The sequence below is a fragment of the Conger conger genome, chromosome 11 (genome assembly GCF_963514075.1).
Source record: "Conger conger chromosome 11, fConCon1.1, whole genome shotgun sequence".
In the NCBI taxonomy this organism is placed as follows: Eukaryota; Metazoa; Chordata; class Actinopteri; order Anguilliformes; family Congridae; genus Conger; species Conger conger.
In genome coordinates this window covers 6926544-6946626 of record NC_083770.1, presented here as the reverse complement: position 1 = coordinate 6946626, position 20083 = coordinate 6926544, and the positions used below count along the sequence as shown (strand labels likewise).

General features: G+C 40.4%; 1 protein-coding gene across 1 annotated transcript; it reads left to right on the top strand.

Moving 5' to 3' along the window:
* The first annotated feature begins 878 nt into the window (after positions 1-878).
* Positions 879-19441, top strand: tspan36 (tetraspanin 36). Its single transcript, XM_061260109.1, has 7 exons — positions 879-1093; positions 8727-8918; positions 10338-10412; positions 13840-13935; positions 14615-14767; positions 16566-16649; positions 16949-19441. Exons 1-7 carry the CDS (start codon positions 1034-1036, stop codon positions 17021-17023), a joined length of 735 nt encoding a protein of 244 aa, XP_061116093.1. The 5' UTR covers positions 879-1033; the 3' UTR covers positions 17024-19441.
* Positions 19442-20083: the final 642 nt, after the last annotated feature.

Here is a 20083-nt window from a genome sequence, read left to right as displayed (position 1 = left end):
AGACAATTATGGCTATAAAGCCATCAGAGAGATCACAGACTAAATACACTATTCAAAATGTCGGATTTTCAGCAGGATACATGATGTATGCTGATCTGTAGCGAACAAGAGGGCAATGGTGCATTCACCCTTCACCTTAGTCCCTGGAATGCTTAGTGATGTAATGTCACGTGATCTGAGACTTACTGGTCTCTCTGGAATTGGCCCTTAAAATAAGGACTTTAATAATAATAACTAAAATAAGTAGGCTACAACTGCGACTACAACAAACAGATTAAACTCTAGACTAGAGAGGCTAGAAGAGGTAACTTGCTGCATGTGGCCTGTGTCTTTGTGTCGTCTGGTAGTCTTCTTCTGACCATATTGATGGATTATAGAAGTGACCCATACACTGTGATGCAAAGCGATTTATCTTTTTTTTCCATTTTTCTATTTTGTCCCTCCTCAAATATATATATATATATATATATATATATATATATATATATATATATATATATATATATATATATATGTGTGTGTGTGTGTGTGTGTGTGTGTGTGTGTGTGTGTGCGTGTGTTTCACTAGATAACGGACGACCTGGAGAAGACCATGACCGATTTGTTCTTGCATGAGTATATGTGCGTGTGCTTGATATCCACAGAGAAACTGTAACACAATTGACTATTTGTTCATTTTTTTAAACTTTCCGTAAAATGAAAACCCATAGCTACAGGCTAGGCTATAATCCCTCACACAACGCCTGCCTTTGACTTTTGACGTAATCAATAGCTTGGCCAAAACCGACCTTTTCCCCATTGTAGGTTAATTTTAGGCATTAGGACTACCCCTGAATCCCTTGAGAGTCCCTTCATAAGCATGTGATTGCGTGAGTCAAAATCTAACCCAGTCATGTGCTCATTGCTCAGTGATCCAGCGCACAGATCTTACAATAAGCCCGGAAGTAACGAAGAGCTCGGTATAACTACCACTAAGTCTAAGTAACGCGCTCAGGCTGCAAACAAACATCCAGAGAAACCATCAGACGTCAACATGGACTGCGGAATTATAACGTCGAAGACTGTTCTCTTGCTTCTGAGTTTAGTTTTTTGGGTAAGACTTGCATCGCGAAATTTTTTCCATGTGAGGTGAAGTAAGCAAACATTGTCGAGTGGGAAAAGTAGTTCAGCCGAGATGTGTAGCCATATCAAACCCAGCGGCTTTGAAAACGTTATGTAGTCTGAAAGTTAAGCTTTTGCAAAAATCAAGTCTCATGAATGTGATAATTTATTATTTATGTTTTTAGCTTGTTGTTATGATACATAGTTTGCTTGGCCCATGTTCTTCACACGTGAGAGCCTCTTGAAATCGTTTTACTGACTGAGAAAGAAATAAAGAAAGCCTATTCACGGACAGATTTTGCGCAATTCGCTCTTACAATGGCTACTGACCAACCTCGAGTAATGTTTTGAAGGTGTAAAAAAATGAAAGCACCGGAAGAGCTGATTGTTGTCATTTCGGGCAGATTCATTTTACTTTGTCAAGTTGTCAACGTTGCATGCAGAGAATGTCACTTGGTGAACTTTGTAATGCTTTTTGAAGCTACCAGGTTTGCGCGGTAGGCTCTGCGTAGAAGTATAGATCAGGCTTAATAGTGTTAATAGTGTTATTAACGGATGGGTTCAGTATAGCCTACATTTTTGTTGGAATATTTTCATACTAAAATGTAATAGTTATACTAGAATCATGCTGGTGTGTGTTACTGCCTTTTGGGGGTTGGGCACAAGGATTTAATTTTCGTTCCTATTTTGCTATATTTACAATTTCAAAGTATTGTCATCCTCAGGTGAATAGGGTTTAATCAGTGCGCGTTCAACGGAACTTGCAACGTAGCCTGCTCTATTTGACCATAATACAGACGCAATCTTGAAATGTCAGAAATTGCGTTCAGTATTGAGCGTTTACTAAATTGGAATTAAAAATCACATTACAGCACCTGGAACATAGGCTACATATCCCTCAACCATGTCGTCTTCGCAATAGGTGTGAACCAAGGGAAATATCAAGTGCGATAAAGGCGCTATATAAATTCCAACCATTTACCACCAGGGGTGTCCAAATTTTGGCATGCGACTGTATTTGCATACTTTATTTGCAGTGCATTCACGGTACCGCATGAATGGGCTTCTTCGGGACTGGAAATTGAAGGTGCTTTTGCAAGGGTCATAAGCTGCTACGGAATTTATTGTGAGCGCTCTTCATACGGAGCTATAAGGCACGGGCCGTTCCTATTAGAGGACTTAGCTGTGCTAACTGGGGTCGAATTAACCGAGACAATGGCCACCACGTGCATTTCCATTTCAGGTATGTAAAATCAGCTTAAGGCGGCAATGTGGTCACATAACTTGCTGCCCTCCAAGGCAGCGTTTCCCAACCAGCATGCTGTCAGAGTGCGTCAGTGCAGTATGATTTATTTATTTATTATTATTATTTAAAATATCTAAAATGCATAAAATTGCTTTATGAAAATCCCAAAAGTACATTTAGGCCCTACTTTTGACGCATTGCCTCGATAAGAACTTCCACCACAACTCGTAAATACCCAGCACTGTCTATTTCTATTAGCCTTGCTTGTTATTGTTTGTATTTCATTTAATTGCCAAGACAAACTGATTCTAGCCAAAACGAAATAAATCTTGCATGTAAATGGTTAATAGACTGCATTTATATGGCACTTTTATCCAAAAGCCCTTTACAATTAATGCTTCTCATTCACCCATACATTCCAATGAAAGGCTACCATGCAAGGTGCCAATCAGCCATATGCCTCTGCACGAGAGAAGGCTTGATTCACCACACACATTTAATTTCAATTTTTGTCAAGCATAACCTCAGCTTTGGAAACATTAATGTTACCTTTCATGTCAAATTGAGAGCTATCAGTGTTGAATTTCAGAAATTGGGAATCAAACGGTAGGTAGTATAGATAATTATATAAACATTTTTTCCAATGGAAATGCAAGTGCCACTTTGAGTCAAACACGGAATATATGAAAATGACATGCAAAAAGCGCACTAGGAGCTAGTTCAAAAAACACATTCAAATTGAGAGAAATGGATACAGCCTGAGTCCTTTTTATTTTTATTTTATTCCTTTTTATATAACTGCTGTATAGTTATCCAATCACTCCATATGTGATAGAGCAGAGAAGCACAATGTACAGCACAGTTTCATTTTGAGAGGAAAAAAAAAAAAAGCAATTTTGGAAAGACTGGAACATTATTTTCCAAGTCAAATGCAGAAGCACAGCCAGACGTGCTGGAGAATCCCCAGAGGCCAGCGCTTGTAATGGAAACGGGGAGAACTACAACTGATGGCCTGCTTCGCCTTCTCACTTCACTCCCGCAGAGATGCTTCCTGATGGCCGTGAGAATGGGGTCTATTCTGAGAATTGGAATGGAATACCTGAATACAGTAAAAATACCTGAATACAGTAAAAAAAAAAAAAATACTTGAAGTTTTTGAGGCTTTCAAGGCCACCAGAAGGGCATTACTCAGCAGCCCGAACACTGGGTAGGGTGGACCTCCATCCTTCCTCCCGTTCCACGTCTGAGACACTACTGCGGGGCAGTACTAGAGGAAGCAAAGCTTAGACGCCATCTTCTGCCAGCTCATCAGTATGGTGTGCTTGTGTTATTTTCAGGTTAAGCATCGTCTAAAAGTAATGGGATGAAGCCGATCAGCCCCATGACTGCAGGCTCATTTCTAATGCCACTTGGCTGTATTGTAAATGTTTGCGTTTGAATAGTTTATGAAGTCAGAATGATGTATGTACATGACTCTGCAGATATCCCAAAACAGCGGGTCATTTGTGTGGGTGAGTAGATGCCGCAGTAGGTTTACATAACCGCTTTCTATTGTATTTTGTAGTTGGGTAATTGAAGGTCTTGGAAGTCCTTTGAATTTGCTGAGATCTTGAAGTTTGATTTTATGGTACGCATAAAATTTTAAAAATCCCATAAAATTCATTTGTATGACACTGTAAAGTGTAAATACATGAATGCTGTGTTTAAGTCTGCTTGTTATAGAGTTACAGCAAAGTTATAAATTACAGCAAGCTTTAAAAGGCCCTGGAAAAGTAAATTAGGTCTGTAGAGCTGCATAGTTCTAAAAAAGCACCGGGATGAATAAAGTATCTATCTATCTCTATCTATCTAGTTACACAGAGCTGTACTTAAAACGAGACCAGAATTTCCAGTTTGATCAGCTGAGAAGTATGTAGAAATCTGCATCAGGCTACAGGCACTGCCTGCAGGTTTGTCTGACAGATCATGGTTGTTAACAGATCTGTCAGAAAATCTGATTTGCAGTGACTGTCTGACAGACTGGGACTGTGGGGAACAGATATGAATTTGTGGGCGAATGAAAACAAATTTGAACAAATGGAAATATTCATTTAATTCTTGTAGGAATACCTATTTCCTTGTGTGTGCTGTGGTTTGAAATGACAGGGCTCAGCTTGAAATGGCTCACACGTCAGTGCTTAAAAATACTCACGATAAGGTCCAAAGTAGTGTGAACACACTTTCATTTTGCTTTTGGCTGTCCTATTACCTGCAAGCCAAAGACGTCAATCATCCTTTATAAGCAGCAGCATGGGTCCATGTTTTCTTAAATTAAGATTAAAATTCCGCAGTTGTTTCTTGTTTGTGTAATTATGTCAAGATGAGCAACACCAGATGTTTGGGCTCAATAACTTCTATGAACTATATTTGCCAGTTAATTGCCTCCATTTTGTTTCTGCTGGCAGGATGCATGTATGAGCTTGATGGCTGCGACATGCATGGTAATCAATGCATCTGAAATCTGAATCTAATGCTGAAAGGGCAGCCTGTACTATAGTGGTTACGGTACATGACGGGGACCCGCAATATCGGGGGTTCGATCCCTGGTGTAGCGACAATAAGATCCGCACAGCCATTGGGCCCTTGAGCTAGGCCCTTAATTGCTCCAGGGGAGGATTGTCTCCTGCTTAGTCTAATCAACTGTATGTCGCTCTGGATAAGATTGTCTGCCAAAAATGCCATTAATGTAATGTACTGAAAGGGGTCAGTGGGCAGTGCAGTGAAGCGTAATGGGCTACGTAGCGTAGCTAGCTGGCGTCATTCATAAATGACTCTAACAATGCTGCTAAGTTAGCTAGCCTTGATGCTATTCAATGGGACCTTGTTGGAGCTCCTTTAATGGATCTTTTTACAAGCTACACACAGACGTGAACTTGAGGTACAACAGGTCATTTTCTGTTTGTTTATGAGCAAAGAGCAACTGCGGCCATTATCAGTGGAATGATAATGATCACTTTGGCAAATATAACTTTGTCAGGCTATAATTATGTCATTCTGTGGATAATTTCGTTTGTTAGTTTTAACACAGTTGGCACAGATACAGCACGTAACCATAAATTTAATACCAGAGTTTGAACTAACTTGAAGAAACGGAAGGCCAAGACTGCTGAATTTGTTTCCATGTTACAACCATGACTGAAGTTATCCTTGTTTTAGCTTCAGTTATTAGCATGTGGAGCTGTATTGTACTATACAGTTACGTGAATGTACATTAAATGCACACCTGGTTAGCACATTTTTGTCTGCATCATTTTCAAATGCTTTTTTCCACATTTGGTATTTGTGAACTGAAAATTTATGATAATCCAATAATCCAATGCATGTTCTGCATCACTTGTGCTGAAATGAAGTGGCTGTTGCTGTGTTATTCCTCTTCACCAATATCCACGAAAACACTGCAGTCGATCAGTAATTTCTGTCGGACTGTTCCGGAATACAGATCTCTGGAAATTCGTCATTATTTATGCAGGGCTCATTTCTGCTCTGTGAGCGACAAAAGGAAATCCAGATGAAATAATTTAAGTAATATTTCAGACAATATAAATGTGAGTGCCCATGCCTGTTGCACAGACTGTTTTTCAGATACCGGGACAAACGGGTTGTCCCTAAGCTCAGTTCACATACTGACCATTGACCTATCCCTGTACCTCATTTCACCATCTCCCTATCGCCCCTGTGACATGGCCTGCTGTGTCACAGCAATGCCTCATGATAGATACCCCTCACACACACACACACACACACACACACACACACACACACACGCACATACACATGACCGTGTCTTCTGACCAACACACTGCAGTACGCTTCATTATCACCACTATTTGATTGGCTGTGTTGTTGTATTTTGTGTCTTATCACTCTGCAGTGGCCTTTAGCATTGCTGGGTAGTAGTAGTTTATTATTATTTATTATATATATATTTTATTTATTTATTTATTAGCTATATAGCTAATTTACATCTGCAGTCCCTGGGGAGGAAGATTAAGAACAATACAATACAATTCCATTTGTTGAATGGTCTGACATAACTGTTGTGTGATGTGGTGTTGTTTTTTATGTTATGTCTGATAATACAATGGGAGTAGAGGCTGCTGGAAATTATCTGGTCTGGGAGCTACACAAAACTGACCGTTTTTCCCCTGCAATCATGTTAGTGACTGTTTTCTTTTAAATTTGGCATCACTGTGCCTTATTGTTAGAACGTCTTAACGTTTCGGATCCGTTTTAGCAATGACGAAAATAAAAGGGCAGTTCTTGGTCCAGGCAATCTGAAAGAGGACACTGTCAAGTTGTAATGAAATAAGAGAATAAAAACCGTAATGTTTTTTCAAATCACGCTGTGGCTTTACTAGCTAACTATAGATTTCCTGTGTCATATCACCTCAAAGCTTACAGTCACAGCTCTTGAATGTTAGTATCTCGGCTAGCATGTCACTGATAATTGCCCACAAATTATAGTTTGTGAAACTGACTGCATTGTATGTCTAAAGAGCAGATGGCCAATAAATGTGTGCATTGTTAATTCTTTTAAAAGATTTGTACAACTCTGTTTCTGTACATTATCAATTTTTGACTATGCTAAAAAAAAAAACCACTCCCTTCACTTTCTTCTCTGAAATCAGCATAATTCACAAGAGCTGTTTTTTTGAAGAAATGAAAGTTGCAGCAGTGCGGGAATATAGAGGAACCAAATTTAATCATCAGATAAAAACAAATACTTTGCAGATGCTGTATGGCTTCTATTTAATGGTGGGTAATTTGTGTTCTGAAAGAAAACCTGTTCTCATGTTCGTATACACAATATAGCAAGCCCCAGTAGTTATCCATACATAAATGGGCAGGCAAGGGACTGATGTACTGTGGTGCGGTGTGGACAGGTTGTTGCAGTAAAGCGCACTCTAGAACATTCTACATGGTGCTGTAACTGACTGCCTCTGATAGGATATTGTAGATATTAAAAATATATAGAGGAGCATATAATAAATGCGTTTGTATTGTAAGTATCAGGAAGAACCTCAAAGTCTTGTCAGGTAAAAACAGTGTTATACCTTTTGAAACGTTTTGTAAATGTTTCAGCTCAGGAAGATATTTGTTACGTTTGTGATTGCTGTTACTCCCATGACGCGTGTGTTTGAGTGTTTTCTGGGAAAGGAGATGGACACGCACCGTGGTGCCCGCCATCTCTGCTTGCGTTTGATGTTTGTATCCCCGATTCTCCAACGTTCATTTTTTCCTCTCTTGTATCTGAAGCACGAGACTTCAGTTCCAGGAAAGATTAGGAGGAAGCTCACCCCCCCCACCCCCCAAGGCCCCGTGACTGACGTCTGATTGAGGCAGAGCCGGGTCATGTGCTGTGGGAATGGGTGCAGGGGCGATACCTCATAGAAACAGAAAATGGCCGAAAGCCAGAACTGTGACACATGAGCTCACACTGAGGCACAGGCAGCGGTCGAGCCCGAGGGAGTAAAAAAACCCACTCGTGGCTTCCAGTGCAGAGTCCGGAGTACTGAACAGTTTGCGTCCCGTGACCCTTTCTTGGGCACCTCAGTGCTGATTGTGTCTTGTGTCCAGTAAGCCCTTTGGTGATGCATGTGATATAAGAGTCACTGCCTGTCACAGTCTGGAAACTGTGATGAAGTCCCGTTTCGCATGTTTATGTAATTTGTGACATTGGACTCATAACGCAGGTTCCGTCTGCATTTTGAGTGGTTTTGAGATATTGAGCGCTGTGAATTGGCTCCACGCTGATACAAGATTTTATATTCAGCATTTGTTCATACTTGTAAACAGTATCTTTGTGTTGTGTACTTCACACACACACACACACACACACACACACACACACACACACACATATATTTAGTACCCGATAAATAACATGACACCAACCCCTAGTCAAAAATGTCAGTTGGAACCTTATGATTCTATGGTCTTGTTTTTAAGATGACTTCTTATTGTTTTGTATGTTCATCCACTGTTCATCCACTGTTGGATATCCAGAGGGTTCTCCTGTTGGTAGACATGTCCATCTTTAGCCCCTTGTATTTTATAGCTTAATCTAGGACATTGGAATTTGTATTTGTCAGCTACCGTGGTTCGTCAAGTTATAGTCGACTTGGTATGGTAGTTACTTGGCCTATCTACCTTGTCTACTGGACATATGTTCATGTCCTTATAACCGATCGTATATGAATTGGACCTCATCTGTGTTCAGTTGTTTGTTGTATGACCTTGATACGCACTGTTTTGGATAAAACGTAAGGTAGTGTGGACGTTGAATCAGTCGTCTCCATGCTCACACTGTCGCCCTGTTGTCTTGCTATCTCCCTCCCAGGCTGCAGGGGCCGCCCTGGCCTATGTGGGCTCCTACGTGCTGAAGAGCTACAGCAGCTTCGACAAGTTCTTCGAGGACAAGTACACCCTCATCCCGGCCGCCATCATCATCGGCGTGGCCGTGGTGATGTTCATCATCGGCACCGTGGGCTGCTGCGCCACGCTGAGGGAGTCCAAAGTCGGCCTGGGCTTTGTGAGTGTGTGCGGGGAGGGGAGCGTCCTACCGCGAAGGGGTATTTCGAAATGCGGCCCCGGATGGGGTATGTCACAAAGCAGGACGACGGAGTCGGATGGAACCGTTCACAAGAGTAATAAAACACATTTCTATGTGCATTCTGTAGGAATTTGGTCCTTTGTGAAGTAAAACAAGTTAGTCCGATATTCAGGTTAGCAACAATGTCTTTAAGATAGCAAAAACAGTCTTTAATTACAGTATGAAGCATACCGGGTAAAAGCAAGGCAGTTCAATTACAAACTCATGTTACAAAGGAATGAGCTTTTATGCCAAAAACCTCCTGATGTAAAATACAGGTAGTTGTCCCTGATTGGGTGGCAGGCAGATGAATACACATTATTTTGTAAGCATATGGTGTGACCAAGGAAACCAAATGGTCATTGTCAGCAAAGCATACAGTAAACCCCCCTTGATCATTCAGTATGGGCTTCCTAACCCCCCTTGATCATTCATTACGATTGAGGTGTTAGGTGGCCACACAACAACAATGAAGCAGGAAATGTATTCATTATTTCTATGTGCATTCATTCTGTAAAATTGTTAATAAGGACCAAAATAAATGACGATTACTACTACATTTAAGTAAAAACACTGAACATATCCAGCTAATCCTGCTTTGTGATATGGTGAGGTAAAGCGGATGTTCCCGCTGAATGGCATTTCTGGTATACTCCTAAATGCTATGCTAGGGCATTTAATCATCGACGGCAACAGAGACAACTTAATATAACTCTGTGAGGAAGTGAGAGACTTGAGAGTGCGGCCAGCTTCCATTTTAAGGACAAGCTGAAATGGAAGTTAGAGCAGCGCTAGCTTCCACGATGTGACGTATTCATGAGTGAAACGGATCAGTGCAGTGTGCTTGTGCAGAGATGGTTTTCCGGAATACTGTGAAAATGGTGGTGCTCAGTTGACATGCGGCGTGGGTGCTTCTTCACTGTGAAAGTGAAATGATGGGGGGTTTTGGAGACGTGATACTGAATACAAAGCGGCTTTTTGGGGGGGGAAGTCCTTGCTATCCCCTGTGCACATGTCGCGGAAATGTTTGGGTAGGCCCGGCTCTTCTCCAAATTGGAGAAATGGTCTGTTAAAACAATCAAGGAGAGGAAGGCAGAAGCTACTGACTCTGCATTCTGAGAAGGCCCACTTCCTGTCTGCCAGGAATGCGCTGCATGACAACATGGACACGTAGCCTTGCTCTGGGTCAGACGGAAAGTCCCTTCACCTGTGGGAACAGTTTTTTTGGGTTCTTGCTGAAAAGGAGGAAATTACCCCCTACAGATGTTTCCAGAAATGTTGATGTCCTAATTATGAACTATACTGTACAAAGCTCTCATTTTCTTCTTTTTATCCACCTCTCCTCTCTCCTCTCTGTAGTTCCTGGTTATCATCCTGGTAATGCTGGCAGCAGAGGTTACTGCATTTGTGTTTGGATTCATCTACAGAGGCAAGGTGAGCAATCTCCACAAGTACTTAATACATATTTAGACTTACATTTTATATCTATATATACAGTACTGTGCAAAAGGTTTAGGCAGGTGTGAAAAAATGCTGAAAAGTAATAATACTTTCAAAAATAATAATGTTAATAGTTTATTTTTATCAATTAACAAAATGTAAAGTGAGTGAACAGAAGAAAAATCAAAATCAAATCAATATTTGCTGTGACCACCCTTTGCCTTCAAACCAGCATCAATTCCTCTAGGTACACTTAAACAAAGTCAGGGAGTTTGTAGGCATATAGTCAGGTGTGTGATTAACCAATTACACCAAACGGGAGCTAATGATCATCAATTTAATATGTAGGTTGAAACACAACCATTAACTGAAACAGAAACACCTGTGTAGGAGGGTTAAAACTGGGTGAGGAACAGCCAAACCCTGCTTCCAAGGTGAGGTTGCTGAAGATAGTTTAATATCAGAAGTCATACACCATGGCAAGACTGAGCACAGCAACAAGACACAAGGTAGTTATACTGCATCAGCAAGGTCTCTCCCAGGCAGAAATTTCAAGGCAGACAAGGGTTTCCAGATGTGCTGTCCAAGCTCTGAAAAGGAACGGCAACGTTGAGGACCATAGATGCAGTGGTCGGCCAAGGAAACTTAGTGCAGCGGATGAAAGACACATCATGCTTACTCCCCTTCGCAATCGGAAGATGTCCAGCAGTGCCATCAGCACTGTGCGGAGAAGTCTGGTCAGAAGTGGTCTTCATGGAAGAATTGCGGCCAAAAAGCCATACCTCCAACGTAGAAACAAGGCCAAGCAACTCAACTGTGCACGAAAACACAGGAACTGAGGTGCAGAAAAATGGCAGCAGGTTCTCTGGACTGATGAGTCAAAATGTGAAATATTTGGCAGAAGGCAGTTTGTCCGCCGACGGGCGGGAGAGCGGTACAAGAGTGAGTGTCTGCAGGCAGCAGTGAAGCATGTTGGAGGATCCTTGCAAGTTTGGGGCTGCATTTCTGCAAATGGAGTTGGGGATTTGGTCAGAATGAATGGTCTCCTCAATGCTGAGAAGTACAGGCAGATACTCTTCCATCATGCAATACCATCAAGGAGGCATCTCATTGGCCCCAAATTTATTCTGCAGCAGGACAACGACCCCAAACATACAGCCAATGTCATTAAGAACTATCTTCAGCGTAAAGAAGAACAAGGAGTCCTGGAAGTGATGGTATGGCAGAAGCATTTGAGGCTGCCTAAATCCACAGACAAACTGTGGCTAGTTCTCCAAGATGTTTGGAACAACCTACAGTACTGTGCACCCTAGGGTGTCTTAGGCACCCTAGACCTTTATTTTATACACATTTACATATATATATATATATATATATATATATATATATATACATATATATATATATATATATGTAAATGTGTATATATATATATATATGTATATATATATATATATATATATATATATATATATACATATATATGTGTGTTTATTGTTTTGTGTGTGGTCGTATAAAAGAACACATTTGAAATTTCCAAATATTCGTTTTCCAAAAGATTAAATTTTACAGAGACATTTTTGTATTTAATTTTAAAAAAAGGTAACATTACTGTAAGCAATTGACTACTTTTTACATAAAAACTTGGTCATGGCTGTCTGAGATCAGAGGCAAGGAGCCAACCAAAGTAAATGGTAAATGGTTGGCATTTATATAGCGCCTTTATCCAAAGCGCTATATAAATCCAAAGCGCTATATTCTGCAGAAGAACTATGGCAACTTCTCCAACATGCTTGGAACAACCTCCCTGCTGATTGTCTTATAGAACTGTCGGACAACGTTGGCAGTGATTCGGTTTTAACGCCGAAGGGTGGTTACAAAAAATATTAATTTGATTCCGTTTTTAACTATTCTGACAAATTACTGAAATTTAATCTAATGTACAGTACGTTTATTTAGGACCTTTTGTCGAATTATTTTTGAAAGAATCTTATCTGTACATAATGTTATAGAGGTGCCACAGTACTGTACCTGCCGAGTTCCTTCAAAAACTGTGAGCAAGTGTACCTAGAAGAATGTTTGCTGTTGAAGGCAAAGAGTGGTCACACTGAATATTGATTTGATTTCGATTTTTCTTCTGTTCATTCGCTTCTTCTGTTCATGCATTTTGTTAATTGATAAAAATGAACTAACATTCCTATTTTTGAAAGCATTCTTATTTTACAGCATATTTCACACCTGCCTAAAACTTTTGCACAGTACTGTATATATGAAAAGGCAGTAATATTGCCAACGGGGTAAAAGTAACCTAAAACAAGCCAATATTTTTCTACTTAAGAAATGGCAGACATTTTTGCGGTGCAGAAGTGGAAGTCCACATTTGGTATAACCATTGTTTACGGTTTTCTTAAAGGTACAATAGTTCATTTCGGACAAATAGCAGCTACAAACACCCTCAAACGACAATAATGTTTATCCCTCCCCTTCTCTTTGAACACGCTAACATTGGTTGTGGCAATCGGGACCAATTTTCAGCCAGTGACCTTGAATTATTGCACAGTTGTACAAAGTTTTGGTACAGTGTGTCGGTGCGTCAACTTTATATTTTTAAATATTTTATAAACACAGGCAGAGGGTGAGTCAACATGTCAGTGAGCCTTTTTCAATGATAGGAAGGGATTTACAATTGTCTTGTAACAATGTTTTAACACAAAATCTTACCTATTGTACCTTTAAGTGTAGCCGACATATTCTTCCATAGTTCACCTTCATTATGATACATGAATATTGGAGGCAAGTGCAGTGAAGTGGCCACAGATTAATGAATAAGCATGACACTTAATGTCCAATTTATGTGGCAACAAGGCTTTAAGGAGTATATATTTAATTAACTGTAGTAGACTGGAGTGACAAATGTTATAGATTACCACATTTTAGCTAATTATTAAGCACAGACTACTAGATCTTAGACTACTATCTTACATTTGAACAGGCATAGGCTGAATTACATGGAGGAGTATAGGTTATATAACAGTTTGATTTAAGTTTCTGGGTCAAAATGAAACCAATTTAACTGTACCATCTTCCACACATGTTTCTATGGAAACAAAGTTTCAGTGCACCGTTTTAACAGATGGTTCTATTAAGATCCTCACTGTATTCTGTTTGGTGCTGGTATCAGCATAGCTGTTCAAATCTATAGCCCTATTGGGTAACTGTAAATTAGCGCTGGCTAAGCCACACGAACCGCAAGCCATTTTTTCTCCAAACCGCAAACCAACTTTGTACTAAACTTGTTTCATTTTTGTCACCAAAACATTATTTGTCCTTGACTGCCGATGAACTTGGAATAAATTTGATTTGTGAGACACTGTGTGACACTGTGCTGTGTGTGTGTGTGTGTGTGTGTGTGTTTTACTAGATAACGGGTGACCTGGAGAAGACCATGACCGATGTGTTCCAGAAGTATGATGGGCAGAGCCCTGAGACCCGGGCAGTGGACTATCTGCAGGACCAGGTGAGGCGGAGCTCCAAGCTGGCCGGTACTCGCCAGTACACAGTACTGCCACTTAATTGATTTACTCTTCGGAGTATCATGACTTATTTTAAGTTCCCGCTACTCCTCTTGTTATAATTGGCCTGATATTTGGTCGGTGGTGCTTCGGAGCGAGGCGATGGAGTTCCCGGATGTCCTTTGACCAGTCCTTGAAGTCAGCCTACCGGGATTTCTTGGTTTGGCTCAGTGCAGTGTACCGGTATTTACTTCCACTTCAAGCACTGGATGAGAGGGTTCACCCAAGGTGAACTTTGACCTTACAACCACCACGCGAGGGGCGAGTAACTGATATCACCCAGCATGTGAGAACCCATATGAGCTGGTTACCCAGAATACCCTGGGGCTGGAGCGAGTATAGTAAGCGAGCACCCTCCCACCCCCCGGACGCATTCCTCCACCCAAGTGGTCCGCGTGTGCGGATCAGACTTGGGTCCAATGGGTTCAAATACTTTTTTACGCATTACTGAGCATGCCTGGTGTATTGGAACCTATGAAACATTCTCAGAAAGTGAAAAGCCCACCTTCTGGTCGAGTTCAGAAAAGTACTTTAATCCAAAGCAATTACATACTTGACCCAGGTCTGGTGCGGACTGCTGAACTGGATGCACTGACGCTCTTCCCATTTTTCATCTCTCTGCAGCTAAGCTGTTGTGGGGTCAAGAACTTCACCGACTGGGAGAAGATGGCCTGGTTCAGCACCCATAACAACACCGTTCCCAAATCGTGTTGCAAGGCAGCCAACGTGACGAGCTGCACAGGCCGAGTAGACCAGCTGGATCTGCTCAATGTTGAGGTGGGCCGCACGCGACGACCTTGAATTTGTTCGCATAATCAGCAATCAGGATTTTTCTGTTCAAAGTACTCGGTGTATAACCACTTGTAATGATGTTTTGCCACATCTTTAATTACTAAACCTGGACAAACCCTGTGGTTAAAAACAAATGGTCTTATAAAGCAGGCTTCAGAAGTGAATAGCGAATTAACAAAGAGCCATCGTGCTACAGATTGACTTTATTTACTTTGCAGGCTTGGTAGCTGTTTCTGTGTTAATATACAGGACTTTCTGTGTAACTTGCATGTAGCATGTCGCAAAAATTGATAGTTCCCCAGTCACCTCTGCCAGCTGTGCTTGCTTAATACAATTGCACATGTTATCGCCACCTACTGGCTGGAGTACGGGAAGTAATAAAGTAGTACGAGTGCACCATTGTACCAGTAATTTGTTGTACGAGCCGAGGCTTGTGCAAATTTTTGTCTTGAAGTACGAGTGGAAGTCCACAGTACGAGCGAGTTTCATACAGCGACCACTTGCTGGTCTCACACGCTCTCCCAACAAGCACAGGCACCGCTCGCTCAGTTCACCAGGTTATCTCGCTGTGGGAGCAATCTCCCTATTGTGTTTTCCCAGTGTTTTTTTGTGTTTTGTTTTGTGCGTTTTTTGCTATTATTTTATAATAATTAGTTGTGTTACCCATGGGTCCTAAGGTTAGTGCAAAGAACAGTGCTGAGAAGAAAAAGCTGATTACGATAGAATTGAAGAAGGAAATCATTGATAAACATGAGAAAGGAGCACGTGTAGTGGACCGAGCACGTCAATACGTTAATTATATTTCAATTCATTTCAATGGGGAAAAATTCATTTGTAAAACGAGTAAATCGTAAAACGAACTCGGTCAGGGAATGAATTAAACTCGTACTGTAATATATCTCACTTAGTGTTTTTGGAGTAGTTTTGGAGAACCCTCTTGGTGCAGGATCATTTGGGCAGGTGGTAAACTAAACGCAAACAACCATACTGTTGTCCTCCTGAAAAGGGTACTCTTTAAAGTCAACTGACCCAAATACAGAAAATTATCCATATTATGCTGTATTATGGAGTATTATGCTGAAGATTCCCCCACCAGTTAAAAGGAAAAAGTACTGCTGAGTGTCATTATGTTTAATATCTTTGTTCTCCAAGGTCATAGAACAGAAATAAAACCATTTAAGCAAACATTAAACATTTTAAATCACCCCAGTGACATGATTTCAATGTTTTTTAGTATGTAATGTATGATTAATAAATATACATGGACATATATATACATGGACTATATTTATAATATAGTTACGGCGTTTGTGTTGTTAACTGGCATGAATACCAAAACAAAATGATAAATGAAGAGCGCAAGACCAGAAATTAATGCACGTTTGTCCCTGGACCTAAATGAGAAACTTCTCTCTTGTTGTGGGTTTACCCTGCCAATTTTTCTGTCCAATAAATGAATGACCTGTGCACCCTAAATACATTGAACTTTTTTTTTTACGTTGAGTGCTTAACGTTTGTTGCTGCGTCAATGTAATAGTAGTTGCACATCGTACACGTCTGACTGTAACTCTCAAAACTGACTGAAGATACTCAAACCATGACAAATGGTTGCGTGTTTTTGTTCTGACGTGTTTGAGTGCAATTTGGGTTAATGATTCTCTGGATCAGTCTCTCAAGCCTGCTGTCTGTGTCTGTGTCTGTGTCTGTGTCTGTGTCTGTGTCTGTGTCTGTGTCTGTGTCTGTGTCTGTGTCTGTGTCTGTGTCTGTGTCTGTGTCTGTGTAGGGCTGTGAGGCCAAGCTTGACCGTGTGCTGCAGGATGTCCTGAGCTACGCAATGCTGGTGCTTCTCGGGTTTGCCATCATCAAGGTACTGTTTCTTCAAACTCTGATTTCATTTTTCAACTAAATGAATAAATTCCCTGTGTGTTGTATTGTAGCTTATTTGGCCAAAATGCCCTTAGAAAAGGGGCAGTTGTCTATTTAAGTCTCAAAGGGATTGAATGGTTAAATAAACCACGGATGTCTCTCACCTGACAGGGTGGGTTTGTCCAGTTGTATATCCCAGACACTGGGCTGGAAAAGGGGGACTCTTTCTGTGACAGTGCAGTAATTATGTCTCTGTGTTTGCCCTGTTGGAATTTCTCATTTCCCATCTTTGCTTTTCAGTTTTTCGGGATTGTCAGCGTCTGCGTGATCACCTGCAGAAGGCGCCGGAACGAATACCAGCCACTGTACGCCTAGTCCCGATGGACTCCAAAGGGACATCCAGGAACTCCGTCGCCTAGCTCCAAAGCACCACCGACCAGTTTCCTGCACCATCTCTGCTAGGCAAAATGAGCCTCCGTCATGTGACCTCTGACGGTAGTTTACCATATGTATATCTGTATAGTCTGATTTTCATCTTTACCTGCCAGGGGTGTTTTTAACTCTCAAAACCACTTTGTTTTGCTACCTACTCCAATAACGGAAGACATTTTTTTTTTTTTTTATAACAGCAAAGCTGTCTATATGAATCTGTTCAAAGCTGCCTCATCCCTGTAGCACTAGAACAGTGGTCCTCACTCCTGGTCTTGGAGAGCCGCAGGGTGTGCTGGTTTTAGTTTTCCCCGAAATATCAGTAACCAGTTTAGACCCAAGAAACCAGGTGAGTTGTGTTTGCTGTGTAATTAACTGCTGTAATTGATCGATTAAGTGCTGAGTAACAACAAAAACCAGCACACCCTGCGGAGTTTGGACGACTGCAGTAGAGCAACATGCACTGGCTCCTGGAGCGATTATCTGCATTTATAAGGTAAATTAGGAAGGGGAAGGCACACTGCTGATTGGCTTTAAATATGTGTCAGGGGATATTGCTCCTCCCACATTTTCTTATCATGTGCCTGTAATGGCTAGGTCAAACAAAACAAACATTGCCCGGTTTCCCATTTTAGTCAGTGTTGTGCCTGTATTTTGAATGTGAAGTTTGATACAGCTGTGAAATCGAAATTAAATATAACAAGTGCTTAATTGTAATTGATTGCCTAAAGAGTTTGTGCTCCTTGTGTCCAAGGCAAAAGTTGCCACTGATTGAAAGGAAATCGCAAAAAACAGCAGAACTGCAGCCCCCTAGGACGTGTGTTTGAGGCCCTGGGATGAAATGCTTATATCAGGGATGGGCAGGTCCAGTCATGGAGGGCCGGTGTGTATGCAGGATTTTACTGCCGCTAGTTGCCCTGGCTGAATGCGCTGATTAGCCATAAGCACCATGACTGATTCACATGTAAATTAGACCAAAATAAAATGCTACAATTCCAGAACATTTATCAGCTGCAGTTTATATCACGGAATGTAGCTCAAAATGACGACGTATGTAAATGATTGGGCTAATTAAATCATTAAGAGCAGAAGTTGGTCTGAAATCCAGAAACCCATGCCCGTCCCTGGTTTATGCGAACGGTCTATAAAATGCTGGTATTTCAGATAAATAATATGTTGTGACAAGAATGCGTCTTTCCAAAGAAGATACTCAAGGAGGCAAACTGCGGTTTCTGAGAAATTGCGTGGGTGGTGACCTCTGTTGCTATCTCTCTGACGTGGGGACCATTTTTTAAAAAGATAAACACTGACACTGAAAATTATGATGTTTGCCTGCCTAGAATTTCAGTCGGCCTGAATGAAATGGACATAAATAAGAAATAGGATTCAAGTCATGAGTAAACTGACTTTTATTTTTGTCCTGTTCTTTTTCTTTTTTCCCCATTTGGTTAGACAACCATACATTGTGTTGGAGAATAAAATCAATCAATTTACTGTACTTGTAAAGCTTAGTCTTAACTGGGTGTTCTTTTAAAAGAACAAACTTATCATTGAGCTGCTGAGGTGCCATTTTGTTTTTCTCTTTATGACTGTCATGATCTAAGCCAGTGGAATGTCAGGTTGTTACAAGGCAATTATGTGAGTTTAGCTAATTAAATTAATTCATTTACGCACACTTCATCCAAGTGTAATTGTGTTCATATCCTTCCTGGCAGTATCTTTCCAAAAATCCTGTGAAATTTGCAGGGGTAATTGAACTGTTACAGAATACACATAGCTGACCGCTTTGATACCTCATTCTGGTAAGCAAAACAACCACAACAATAATAACTGCCATATTTTGGGTGATTGTCTGAATTTAATGACACAAATGTAATCCTTTTCAGTACTGGTGTTTGGTAACTTGTAATTTTTTCAGATTGTTAGCATTATTCAAGATCTATAAATAAATATTAAATCCCAGGATTTCCTTACAGAACATCTTTTCTCATGTACAAGTTAGTTAGCACCGTACTGATGTAGTTATAATTTGCTTTAAATCTTATTCCCTTAGTATCAATTTGCAATTCGTATAACCTCACTGATAAAATTCATGATCAATATTTGTTTGAAAGGCAACTTGTTTTTGGTTTTTACTTAAATGATTTAAGCATTGAAAGATGGGGAGTCAAAAACAGACACACAGGAAGCTGGTATTAATGATCAAAGAAATGTTTCTTGTGACATTTCATACTGCTCCCCAAATGCCTTGTATTAAAGCACTTTTGGAAGAAATAAATTGAAAAGGTCAGCCATGTTTGGTGCCGTATTTAATATTTTATATCCTTATCTGTTGTATCCTGTTTAATAAAATTTCTCACCCAAGGTTTGGCTAAGGTCTTTTTACTGTTGTGGGTTTTATGTAAAAGGAGACTATAATTGGCTACAGTGTCAACATGTATACATTTCAAATCTCTCTCATGGAAAATGATGGGAATGGTTTGCCATGGCCTCTGTGTAAATTTGTGAATCACACTGGAAACCACTACATATGACTCCTCACTGTTTTGAGAAAGCAAAGGCCGAGTGTGAGAATTAGTCTGGGTATTTCCAGCTCTTCAAGCCTGAATTGTGTTCTGTAAGATCTTGGAAGTAAGACACCAGCAATATTTTCAATGGTGAATATTTGTACTAGTTTCTTATCTATTGTATTTGAATGGGTGTCGGATTTAAATGGCTCTAAAATGTCCATATACTGCATACAGTATGTTAATATGTTGAAGAAATGCATACAATAATACTCTAACCACAATAGCGTAGTGATTTGTTAACTTACTTTCCCAGAAGAATAGTAGAATATCTACATGTGTATATATCTGCATTGTGATTATTTGTATATGTACTGGATATACAAGATATATTGAGTAGTTTTCACTTTTTCACTATTTTCTCAAGAATGGCTTTAAGCTTTATGTATCTGGTAAAGCCAGGGATACTGCAATTGCCTAGATTATCACAATTCATGAC

Coding starts and splice junctions, on each gene's coding strand:
- tspan36 (XM_061260109.1), top strand. CDS start 1,034: ATGGACTGCGGAATTATAACGTCGAAGACTGTTCTCTTGCTTCTGAGT. Junction 1,094..8,726: donor TTCTGAGTTTAGTTTTTTGG/GTAAGACTTGCA, acceptor TCTCCCTCCCAG/GCTGCAGGGGCCGCCCTGGC. Junction 16,650..16,948: donor TCGGGTTTGCCATCATCAAG/GTACTGTTTCTT, acceptor TTTGCTTTTCAG/TTTTTCGGGATTGTCAGCGT.